This window comes from Grampus griseus (genome assembly GCF_964374135.1).
Source record: "Grampus griseus genome assembly, chromosome: 13".
In the NCBI taxonomy this organism is placed as follows: Eukaryota; Metazoa; Chordata; class Mammalia; order Artiodactyla; family Delphinidae; genus Grampus; species Grampus griseus.
This window is the reverse complement of record NC_139007.1, coordinates 32,987,195-33,000,860: the sequence shown is the minus strand read 5'-3', so window position 1 is coordinate 33,000,860 and position 13,666 is coordinate 32,987,195. Positions and strand designations below refer to the sequence as shown.

Here is a 13,666-nt window from a genome sequence, read left to right as displayed (position 1 = left end):
GATTAATCTCCAAAATATATAAACAGCTCATGCAGCTTGATATTTAAAAAACGAACAACCCAATCCAAAAATGGGCAGAAGACCTTAATAGACATTTCTCCAAAGAAGATATACAGATTGCCAACACACACATGAAAGGATGCTCAACAACACTAATCATTAGAGAAATGCAAATCAATACTGCATTGCGGTATCACCTCACACCAGTCAGAATGGCCATCATCAAAAAATCCACAAACAATAAATGCTGGAGAGGTTGTGGAGAAAAGGGAACCCTCTTGCACCATTGTGGGGAATGGAAATTGATACAGCCACTATGGAGAACAGTATGGAGGTTCCTTAAAATACTAAAAATAGAGCTATCATATGACCCAGCAATCCCACCACTGGGCATATACCCTGAGAAAACCATAATTCAAAAAGAGTCATGTACCACAATGTTCATTGCAGCACTATTTACAATAGGTAGGACGTGGAAGCAACCTAAGTATCCATCGACAGATGAATGGATAAAGAAGATGTGGCACATAAATACAATGGAATATTAGTTATAAAAAGAAATGAAACAAAACTGAGTTACTTGTAGTAGGTGGATGGACCTAGAGTCTGTCATACAGAGTGAAGTAAGTCAGAAAGAGAAAAACAAATACTGTATGCTAACACATATATATGGAATCTACAAAAAAAAAAAAAAAATGGTTCTGACAAACCCAGGGGCAGGACAGGAATAAAGACGCTGATATAGAGAATGGACTTGAGGACACGGGGAGGGGGAAGGGTAAGCTGGTACGAAGTGAGAGAGTAGCACTGACATATATACACTACCAAATGTAAAACAGATAGCTAGTAGGAAGCAGCAGCAGTGGTGCTTTGTGACCACTTAGAGGGGTGGGATAGGAGGGTGGGAGAGAGAAGCAAGAGGGATGGGATATGGGGATATATGTATATGTATAGCTGATTCACTTTGCTGTACAGCAGAAACTAATACAACATTGTAAAGCAATTAAATTATACTGCAATAAAGATGTTAAATAAAAAAAAAACACATTCCATTTTATAAATTAGGACCAAATACTTCAAGATATTAAATCACTAACTACTAGTTAATTTAAGAGACATTTGTTTCTAATAGAACTATATACATCCCTTACATCCTGTGTATTTGTCAGAAATAATATATACTTTTAATAACATTATTGAAAAAAATAACTACTTAAAATACATTACTGTTCTCTGACATTATTAACCCCTGACCATCAAAAAAAAAAAAAAAAGTAAATCTATTAGAAATCTTCCAAAGTTAATAAATAATGAGAAAAGGGACTTACATGATCAATTAGTTCACGGACCATTCCATTCCATTGTCCATTGGCATCATCCTGGGCTCCATATTTCCCATCCTCCACAAGTCTAATTTCATATGTAAAGCCAAGGATTGTAGATAGCTCTCTGAGGAGGTCAATGCAATAGCCCTCAAATCGATCATTTCCATAAAGAGGTTTGTCAGACTTCTTAAACAGGACATAGGGTTCTTCCTGGAAACAGCGAACATGAAGGTAGGAAGTGTCAGTTAATCATGAAACTTACTATCACAGTTACAAGTTTCTTACAAGATAGAAAATTTCACTTTAATTTAGAACAGTCAATTTTATTTTCTTCTAATTGTAATTAATATAGTTTGAAACACTAATAAGGCAGATTACTTTGGGAATACTTGGGTCTCACAAGAGAATATTTAAATATAACTTCGCCACAACTATATAATAAAAATGATATATATCTTATACCACATCTTATATCACACATAATAAATAATATATAATGAGATATATACTATACAATGTATAATACTAAGACATAATTTCACTATGATTACAATACCCCAATCTGAATTATACCATATAATTAATTTCTGGTGTGCTGTTTCAGTGAGGTTTATTGATAAAAGAATGAAAAAAAGTCATTACCTAATTGCCTATCATGTGCTTAGAACTGAATTAGGGACTTTTATATACATGATCTCATTTTGTTCTAAGAACCATGAAAATTACAACTACTATAATTATAAGACAAAAAGTAGTAGCTTACTTTAGAATATAGAAGAAACTAATGTTTATCAAGTGCTTATGCATTCATCCAACAAGATTTTATGGAGCCTACTATGAGCCAGCCCTCCTCTATATAAATGAGAAATCCCTGAGAAATGAAGTTCATGATATAGGGGAAGAAAACAATAATAAATGCCTAAACGACCAGAACACATTACTTCTGATGCTGATAAATTGTATAAAAACATAAACTAGGGCAATAAGATATTGAATGACATCAAGGTACTTGGCAAGATAAGAGAAGGTAAGACAGAATTGAGTAATATGTCTGGAAACCTTTTCTGAGGAGATGAAACATGCACTAGAACCTAAAAGATGAGAAGGAGTCTAGCCATTTGAAAATCTGAAAGAAGAGCATGTCAGGACAAGGCCACAGCAGTAAAAAGCCTGAGATCAATATGATACTAGAGCGCCTAGGGACGAGGACAACAGCCATCAATATGATTGAAGTCACATCCAGTATGTGAGGGAACTAGTTGAACAAGGTAAGGATGAAGAGCCAAGTGAGGAACCTTGCTTGTAAGGCTCTGCAAGGCCCTATTAAAGATTATATGTTTAACTAAGGGGTAAGAGAATCCATGTATTAGCATATTTTATTGGGAGTGGGTGAAGCATGGTGTGACAGACTGTCCTGTAACTAAACCAGGGTGCAATTGGCTCTACTACTTACTATTTGACAATGGGCAAAACCTCTGGAAGCTTCTCTCTTAGAGAAAGACAATGCAAAGTGAAAAAGCTTAGGAGGCTGCCATGCCAGTCCATCTAGCAATGCAATCACCCTCCTCCCAACCCCAGGAAAACAGTCATCTCATGAGGGCCATAATACCTAAAGGAGTTTTGGACAAACAGCAATGTGTCAGCTCACCCATACTCATCTCAGAAACAAGGCTAATTCCATCTTTCTTCCCATATCCTTTGACCTGGCCTAACCCTACTGTTTCATGCACACTCTAGCTTGATCAGTTTCCTGCTCTTCTGATGTTCCACTGTGGGAAAGAAGTCCTGCTCAAAGGTCAGCACCTTGTTCCACATCTTCATGCAACTTTTGGAATGTCCCTTTCATTCCTGCCTTACTGAACTATATCCTCTGTCCCAGAGACTCTCTTCAGTGTCACCCCCACACCCCTCAGGGACAGAAGCACATTTGGTGCCTTCCCTTGCCCCTCATTGTGGCCCCAGACCATTTCTTCCCCTGCCTCCTGAGATAATCTTTGCTTCTCTGAGGTTCATGCCACCCTCCTACACCCAGCTCTCTCTTTACAATTGCTGTTATCCAATGAAATTTGAATCAGAAGATTTACTAAGATCTGTGGGATAAGTGTGAAGAGAAGCCTTTATTTTTCTAATTTTTAGCAACTGGATGACAATTTTTCTCTCTTCCAAATCTTATCAACCTTCTCTATTGTATTCAAAATCCATTTGGATCAGCATGGTCACACTCAATCCTTTTACCTCCTCATTGCCAAATCCTTCTCTCATTTAGCCTCCCTCTCCCCCATGATCAAAACTGCACTCTGCATTTCTCAGAAAATGATATACCTCTGAATCAGGATTTCTAACAGCCCATTAATCCAACTCATAGTTCAATCACACCCATGCCTACAATTCTTCAGTTCCATAAAGACCTCTAACACAGTGACCTCCACATTTTGCCATTATCTATCAACCCCTTCCTCACTTCACTGTCAGCCCGACATCCCTTGGTCCACTAGTATAATTTCTATACTACATGCATTCTCATGCCCTTTGCCCATCTTGTGCTGGGGTATTTGGCTTTACAAAACCATGCCTTACGGAAACTTTTTGTCTTTCCCATGCCTACTCCTGAAGAGTAGAACACTGCTAATTGTTTACACCTAAAATTAATATCCTTAAACATTTTATGGTAGTATCCATTTCCAACTCTATGAGATGAACATTTTATCCATTTTTCTTTATACTTACAGCTTCCCACTCTAATACTCAGTTAATTACCTCAGCAAGAAATTAAAAGCAATCACATGTGATACCTTTACCTTCAGACCACAAAACCCACCAGAACCATTTATCTGTGCTCATTTTCTCTTTCCTTTGTCTACTGCTATGGAGGAATTGGCCCTGTGCTTATTGGACCAATCTCTACACTTACGTCCTGATTCTTTTATCAGTCAGGGTCCCAACACAGGATGCCACTTTGAGCAGAATAGTGATATTCAGTTGAGAAATATAAGCAGTATAAGGCAACTACAGGAGGGATCCATGAGGATAGAAACCATGACCTTGCTGTCTTCCCTCCCTTTGATCTCCTTCTGGGGCTTCCCATTAGTCAAAACCAATCAGTCATTAGTCAAAACCAGAGAGTACAGCAGTCTATTAATGTGATTCGCACAGGTCACCCTCCTGAGAGAGTGAAGAAGAGTAAAGAATGAATCTGGAGGGACAAAAAGAAAGATACAAAGCACATCCCCATCACCTTTCACTTGCTCCAAGACCTAATTAACTGAGTCATTTTCTCTCCCCTTAATAATCAATCTGTCTCCTTATATAGAATTAATTTCAAAGTATATGTACTTGTTCCAATAACCTGCTTCTCAGGACACTTTGTTGTTGTTTCTTTTCTACCTTATTCTAAATGCCGATGACTCTTAAGACTTGGTTATGGCCCCTCTCCCCTTCTTTTCTTAAAATACATCCCTAAATGATCTTACCCATACACATCAAATTCAATAACATCTTTATGCTGATGACTCCAAAATTTATATATCTGACCCAGACCTCTCCAAGTAAGTCTTGGGCACACATCTCCAGCAGCACTTGTCAGCACCACTTAGTCCTTCATAGACATCTCATATCCCTTAATTCCCAAACTGAATTCTTCTTTGTACTTGTACACCTTTTCAGTTCTCTCTGCTTTCAGAAAATGGAAAGTTTCCAGTTACTCAAGCCAGTCACTGAGGCATCATCCTTGCTTCCCTTTCTTTTTGCTCATTCACTACAGAGGAACAAAAATGATCTTCTTAGAGTATACATTGAATTATATCACCGTCACCACTTCAAACCATCCCTAGACTGCCAATGCATTTAGAATAACAAATTCCTTCTCATGACCCCTGAAACCTGTTGTTCTACCATGTGTTTTCATCTTGATAAATGGTTCCAGCACTCACAAAAGTGATCAACTCAAAAGCTAGGGAGTCACTCTCACTCTCTGTTCTAACCTTTGGAAATCGTACAAATTCTTCTGTCAAAACGTATTTTTTTTTAATAAATTTATTTTATTATTTTATTTTATTTTATTTTTTGGCTGCATTGGGTCTTCATTGCTGCGCATGGGCTCTTCTCTGGTTGTGGTGAGCGGGAGCTACTCTTCGTTGCAGTGCACGGGCTTTTCATTGCAGTGGCTTCTCTTGTTGCAGAGCATGGGCTCTACTGCACACGGGCTTCAGTAGTTGTGGCACACGGGCTCAGTAGTTGTGGCTCGTGGGCTCTAGAGCACAGGCTTCAGTAGTTGGGGCGCATGGGCTTAGCTGCTCCACGGCATGTGGGATCTTCCCAGACCAGGGCTCGAACCCATGTCCCCTGTGTTGGCAGGCGGATTCTTAACCACTGTGCCACCAGGGAAGCCCCAAAACGTATTTTGAACTCATCAATTTCTTCCCACCATCCCTGCTGCCACTGTGGTTCATGCAATTTTTATTTATCATCTGGATTCCTATAGTAGCCTCTTACCTCTCTTTTCCATTTATATGTCCCCACAGTCCACTCTCCACAGAAAATCACAGAGATCTTGTGAAAAGTAAATGATTTTATCATGTACCTGCTTACAGCCTATCAGTGCCTTTTCACTGACACTAGAATAAAAGCAAAACTGCTTACGCTGGCCTTCTAGGCCCTGCCCGCTTTCCTCTCTAACCTTAGCTTCTCATTCCCCTCTCTCATCATGTCCAGGAACACTGGTCTTGTCCTCAAACTTGCCAAGCTCATTCCTGACCCGAGGTCTTTGCATCGCCTTCTTTTCTCTCCTTTTCTGACTGGGAGGATCTTTCCTAAGATCTTCACATGGCTGTTTCATTCTCATCATTCAGGTCTCTGCTCAAATATCACCTCTTCAGAAAAAACACACTATATGTAAACTACCTCTCCCTTCTAAGTTACTCTCTATTGTTTTACCTTGCTTTATTTTCCTCATAGCACAATCTGAAGTATGTATGCATGTATGTATGCACGTGTGTATGTACGTATGTATGTGTATTTATTTATTGGGGTATGTGTGTTTCTTTCTTCCCCTACTAGAATATCAACTCTTGAGTGTGGAGACATTAGAGATTATGTCCATTAATATATTTCAGTGCCTAACTAAATGACTGGCAACTAGTTGATGTTCAAGAAACGTGTGGTAAATAAATAAAATATTCATCATAAAGGTTTATACTGTACCTTTCCTCCCTGACCTCATCTTCTCTTTAAATTCTAAATATCCTGTTTTCTTGCAGTTCTTCAAATATCTTGCTATTTTCTGCCTCAGAGCCTTTTAACATATTGTTCTATCTGTCTATAATGCCCTTAAACATTGGTGAGCTTCCTTGCTTCCTTTAAGGCTCAAATGAAATGTGAAAACTTTCCTGGGTTCCTTATGTAAAGAGAATCCTGTTATTCTCTACCTCAACACTTTATTTTCTCATAATAATTAATTTATCTTCAAATTTTTATTTGTTGGCTTACATTCTTTTTGATTGTCCCACTTCCCTGGAATATAACAGCCACATTGATTCATAATAGTATCTCCAATGCCTAACACAATGCTTGGCATATAGTAGGGGCAAAGAAAATATTAATTAAATAAATGATAAATTGGTTAATTTTCTGACTCAATTATCTCATCTCTAAGTTGATTTACCAATGCTTTTAAAGTTGTTTGGAGAATTAAACAAAAGGTACCTGGCAGATAACTTTTTAATTATCATTTCATTATTTTAGATACAATAATTTTCAATGGATTTTTAATAGACTTTATTTCTATAGCAGTTTTAGGTTTACAGCAAAACTGAGTGCAAAGTTCAGAGTGTTCCCATATACCGCCTGCCGCCACACATGCCTAGCTTCCCCGTTTTCAACTTCCCCCACCAGAGTGATACATTTGCTATTTTTGATGAATCTACAATGACACATCACTATCATTCAAAGTCCATAGTTTACCTTAGGGTGGTACTTTCTATGGGATTTGTCAAATATATAATGACATGTAGCTCACCACTGTTAAGTATCATACGGAAGAGTTTCACTGCCCTAAAAATCCTCTGTGCTTTACCTATTCCTCCCTCCCTCCCCTCTAATCCTTGGCAACCACTAATCTTTTTTATTGTGTCTAGAGTTTTTTCTTTTCCAGAATGTCATATAGTTGGATTCATACAGCATGTAGCCTTTTCAGATTGGCTTCTTTCACCTGGTAATATACATTTATGTTTCCTCCATGCCTTTTTATGGCTTGATAGCTAATTTCTTTTTAGTGCTGAACAATATCCCATTGTCTGAATATAGCACAGTTTCCTTATCCATTCACCTACTGAAAGACAACTTGGTTGTTTCCAAGTTTTGTCAATTATGAATAAAGCTGCTATAAACATCCATGTGCAGGTTTTTGTATGGATATGTTTCAGCTCATTTGGATAAATAGCAATGCATTCTATTGTTAGATCATATAAGAGTCCATTTAGTGTTGTAAGAAACTGCCAAAGTGGCTGTACCACTGGCATTCCCACCAGCAATGAATGAGAGTTCCTGTTGTTCCACATCCTCATCAGCATTTGGTGGTGTCAGTTTTCTGGATTTTGTTCATTCTGATAGGTATGTAGTGATTTTTCATAGTTTCCTTAATTCACAATTCTCTAAGGAAAGATGATGTTGAGCATCTTTTCATATGATTCAATTGAGTTTTATTAGGAATATTTTACAGTTGTCATTTTTCAAAGAGGTTAAATAATTTTCGCAGGTCACACAGCTAAGAAGAGATAATAAAGAACCCCTAAGAAGAGGCCAAGAAGAGATGTCAACTCAGGTTTTCTAAATTCCAAGATACATACTTTTCCCACAATCTTCTATCATTTTCTATACCATAAGATAATTTATGGAAAATCCATATATGCTGCATTTTTAAATGAAATTAGGTAAAACACATAGGAATCAGAAATTAATCTGTAACTAAATTCAAAGCTAGATATTTGGGCTTACCATAAGGTAAAAAGGACAGTTAAAATCCTGTCTAATTTTTATGTAATATATGATCACATATAAAATGTATTCCCCAGGGATACACAGAGTACTACAAATGTGACAGATGTAGTCCTCTTCCACCCTTGGGGATATTATACTCATTTTCCTCTCTTCCTGGACTCTTCCTGGACTTCTAATCTTTCAAGTTAGATAACACATTTCCATGGATCACAATTTAAATGCCCTTGTTACCTTGGAAGAGGAGGAAACCTGCAGCTAAACAGCTTTCTTGTGCTGGGTATTCACAATTCAGGCATATTCAGGTCTCTTTCTCTGACTGTCCCACAAAAACTTTTGAATACTTTTACCATAATATTTACCATATTGAGTAGAGAGGGCTGGTTTACATGTATATCTTCTGAACTAGACTCGAGCCATTTATATGACAAGATACGTCCTTAAATGTGCATCAAAAGCACCCAACATCACCAGGTACATAGGAGGCTTGCCAATAAAATGACTGCTGTAGTGAACTGAATGGAAACAGACTGCTATGGTCAACTGGGGAAGCCAAGGGAACTTGGAGGAAAAATTTATGACAGCCAAGTTACCCTATGGGGTTTGGGGATGGTGGTAACAAATCCTCAGGTTCCTCACCCACAGGCAGGGGGTTAGGGACTTGAAAAGAATATATCATGCTCCCCTGAAGAGAAGGGTACAGCTAGAGAATTTCTGGCTGGTGGAATGGGGATCAAAAGAAGCATTTTGTTACAATAATTAATTCTATCAACTTCATACTTTGGTTTCAGCCAATTTCTGATTTATAAGTAAATGGATGTGTATTTTATTTTTACTTAGAAGTCACAAAGGTTGACCATTTTTCAAGTTCCATACACTAAGTAATAGCACTATCTAACATTTTCCAAGCATCTACTTACTGCCCAGCCCTGCTCTGAGTGCTTTCCTTGGATTAACTTATTTATTCCTCATTACAAGCATGTGAGTTCAATGATATTATTATTTCTATTTTACAGATGAAGAAACTGAGGGCAGGGGTGCTAAGTATTTTGCTTAAGGTCAACAGCCAGCATACAACCTAGGTGGTTAGACTACTGGATCACTTACTTTTATACTATACTTCCCACATTAAATGGTCCCTAGTAATAGTTTCCAAACTCCATACAAATGCATAATTACACAGAGCTCATTAGACAACTTAACATGCATTGTATGGCTTTATAATTTTTTCAATCAACTGGGATTAGCCAGTAATACACTGCATGCAAAATGGTAATACATTTACTAATTGAACAGTGCAATCAAAACAACACTGTAGGGGCTTCCCTGGTGGCGCAGTGGTTGAGAGTCCGCCTGCTGATGCAGGGGACATGGGTTCGTGCCCCGGTCCGGGAAGATCCCACATGCTGCGGAGCGGCTGGGCCCGTGAGCCATGGCCGCTGAGCCTGCACGTCCAGAGCCTGTGCTCCACAACTGGAGAGGCCACAACAGTGAGAGGCCCGCGTACCGCAAAAGAAAAAAAAAAAAAAAACAACACTGTAGAATAGAAGTAAATACATAATCCAAAATATTCATTTTCTACATGATAAATTATCTCTTTTCCAAGTAAGAGCACAGGTTTTTAACATAAAAATACTTCAAGAATTGGTTAAAAAAAAGGAATTCCCTGGTGGTCCAATGGTTAGGACTCTGTGCTTCCACTGCAGGGGGCACAGTTTTGATACCTGGTCAGGGAACTAAGATCTTGGATGCCCCACAGTGTGACCAAATAAATAAATAAATAGGAAAAAAAAAAAGCATTTGTAAAAATAGCATATTTTAAGCCCAACAGATTTAGGTAACAACATATGAGTGTCTAAAAAATGTTTCTCCCCCATTTGCACTAAGTCATCATTGTCTCTCTCTCCTTAAAATTTTTGTTCTGAAATATTTATGATACACCTTTCATACAAACTCACTGGAACACTGGAGAAAAATATGATGAACGTCAGTGATTACCTAAAATTGTATAAGGAATGTGAAGGATGTATGTGCACAAGATACAAAAGCAGAGCAAAAATTCCAAAAATTATTACACTATTTAAATCTCACTAATCCAGCTTTTTGTAGGAACCATCGTACCTATTAATTTGATTTCCTTCACCTATCAGCTAATAAGGAAACTTCTGTCATAGGCAAATAAATTTGTTGGTCCTCCTGAGATGAAAAAGTCTATTTAGATGTATATTTTAAACAGGGTTTCATATCACTAGGAAAAAGATATGTTACTGAGTGCATCTTTTTAGTATTTACGGATCTCTACAATGTTTAATATCATTCTTCCCATATTCAATTCTGAGAAGTAAGACACACTTTTCCAGCTGTGATCCCTATCTCCAGCTACACTGTGTCACAAGATAGTTTACATCGAGTTATGACTCTCCTTTAGACTCTCTTTCTCTGTTTCACACAGCACAAGGATAAATAATAACCTTGTGTAAGATAAGAAAAATGGTACCAGAAGGAATTATTGTGCCACATACTGAGTTCAATGAATGTGATAAAACTCTCCTGGGCAACTTTCCTGATTTCTCACATAGTCTTAAATCTCCACATCAGCATTTGCTAGAGGTAAAGGCACTTCAGTCCACTGGCATCTGTAATAAGGATTTGTCAGCATTTCTACTGTCAACCCCAGTTTTAAGGAGCGCAATAACTCATATATTTTTATGTGTATTAGACTGGAATTAGGCACAGAATAAACCCAAAACGAAGTTCTGAAAAAGTAAAATATGTTTTAAGGTTAAGGGGATCAAAATATTTTATTTAAATATAATAAAACTTTATACTTTTAAGTGTATAATTTATATGTCCCTCAGCCTTTATCTAAAGCCCTTATCTAAATTGTCTTTTTCATGTGATAACCCTTGAACTATCATTGTCTTCTTGTGATTTCAGAAGATTAGGGATATTAAGATGCAAATTAATTTTCTATGATATGTATAAAATATCCCCTACTATTACAATAGGACTAATAACTAATTTATTTATTTATTCAAATATATATCAAAATCTTATTATGTACGAGCACTTTTTTAGGCTCCAGGTATACAACAATGAAGAACAAAACAAAACAATATCTAAAAATCCCAGCCCTTACGGAGCTTCCAATCTAATGATGAATTTAAGGTTTTTATCTATTTTATAGAATCCTGTATTATTTACATGGCTACTTTGCTTCATTAATTACCAGAGGGAAAATATCACTAGAGAGTACATTTTTGAGAAACATGACTCTGTCTTGTTTTAGAACATTCTGGTGAATATCATGACCTATGAAACAGTGGCCCTCAAATCATTTATGTGGGAAAACAGAAATGGATATTCAGTTAGACCCAGTCTGGTTTGGAATTTACCCTTATGACCAGAAATCTTTTAAAATTTGTTTGTGGCAACCAGCCGGAACTCCAGTTGTTTATGCGTAACAATATCCTTAACTATAAAGTATTTATATTTTATGAATTTATAGTTATATTGTTAATGACTCTTAATTTTTCCTTAATGAAGATAGGGTTGACAAAAATTACCTTTTTTAATAGCATTCATATGGGCCAAATGAAAAAGACATATGGTTCCAATAATGACATCATATTAAAGTTATGGAGATTAAAACTGAGCAGTTTATATTTTCCCATGGAATCATTTATTTCTTTCTACTTTCTGAGCCTTATGTACCTGCTCTTTGTATCCTATCACTGCCTTCACAGTGAAAGCATTAAATAATAATAACAGAGCAATTAGTTTACAGAGAGTAGAGATCAGGTAGGTGCTACAAAGTTGATTCGAAGTAGAAGGCTAATGAATGGGCAGCATGAAGGGCAGGGGCAAGGATGCTGCTTAAGTTCCTTTGAGGGGGATGAGCCAGCTCCTTACAACGATAGAGTTATACCTTAATATGTGAAAAAAAAAAAAAAAGATCTCAACATCTTGCCCTGGGAAGCTCAAGAGAAGGCAAAGTGAAGAATCAAGGTTCCAAAAGGGAGATTAAGGATAAAAGGACATTATCATACACAGCAATACCAAGAAGATGGATATTTCTTTAACAAATAAGTAATCATCTCACTGTAACTATCTGATTATGACTTATCCCACTGATCAAACAAGCAATACCCCTGGATAGATTAAGAACACAATGAATGATGTGAACTTGAAAAAAAAAAAAAAACAGCTTATGATAATAAGAATGTTTTCTCAGTACTAATATATGTTTTCAATTGGCATGTTTTGATTTTAATTGGCTACCACCATTCTTGTATGGAATAGTCACCTATAAGTAAAAATGGCAACTCCAATGATGATCAATAAATTACCATGCTTTTCTAAGAGAGTACATTGCAAGTTGTTATATGATGTTTAACAAGATGCATGCAGATATCTACATTTAATAACCTCATGTTAAAATATAAATGTAAAATATTTTTATTGCCCTCCATCCATTCATCCACCAATGTATCCATTCATGCATTCACTAATCAAATATCTTTATGCAAATTTTGTATACAGATTTCCAGAACAGAGGTCAGCAAAATGACTCTTAAAAACCAAATAGTAAATATTTTTGGCTTTGTGGGCAATACATTTGCAACCACTCAACTCTACCATGGTAGAGAAAAAGCAGCTGTAGAAGCAATGAATAAGCTGGCAAAAACTGTCAGTTTTTAGAAATCAATTTTTTAGTAACTCTGGAATCTAATAAAAAACTCACAACAACCAAGGGAATGCTTTATGACAAGAAAAACTACAGAATTTTGGTAAGAGAGGTCTGTGACATATCAATTTACCCTGTTACTACTACCCTCCACTCCCCAACTCTGCAGTAGCCTTGAAGATGGCAGCCTGCATTCCTGATGCAGGTTGTGCATACCATAGGGCTCATTATGGGCCTATTCTCAAAGAACATAGTTCTGTGTTTTCACCTGTGTGATGATTCCGTGAAGGATCAGCTCAAGGATTTGCCTTTGTTTTGCCTACATAGGAGCTTCCCCAGGGCTGAAGTTCCTTCATGGGTGTTTTTTTCATAAGCATTTGAAGGCAAATATGTTAGCCACTATTTCCTGAGCAAGAGAAAACAGCAGGGGCAAGAGATAAACAAGCTAAAATGCCTGGGATAGAAGGGATAGAAGAGGCTCGGAAAAGAGATACTTGGGACAATTAGGGTTATGAAAATCCTCAGCACATATTCAAGGAAATCTAGAGAGCCACATAAGTGTCTATGGCTGGATGTATGCTCAGAAAAGACCTGAGAAGACTCTAAGCATTTACCTCTGGCTGGACTTCAGTCTTTATGCAAGCAGAAAGGGAAGAAGGGAAGA

General features: G+C 37.1%; 1 protein-coding gene across 2 annotated transcripts in view; it reads right to left on the bottom strand.

Moving 5' to 3' along the window:
• The window catches only part of GRIK2 (glutamate ionotropic receptor kainate type subunit 2), a gene marked incomplete at both ends in the record, with an annotated part of 636,473 nt that overhangs the window by 178,160 nt on the left and 444,647 nt on the right, over nucleotides 1-13,666 (bottom strand). For both annotated transcript variants that reach the window (XM_082668692.1, XM_082668693.1), the window contains one exon: nucleotides 1,329-1,535. In XM_082668692.1, coding sequence (XP_082524818.1) covers nucleotides 1,329-1,535 — 207 coding nt within the window. The remainder of the gene's footprint in view (nucleotides 1-1,328; nucleotides 1,536-13,666) is intronic.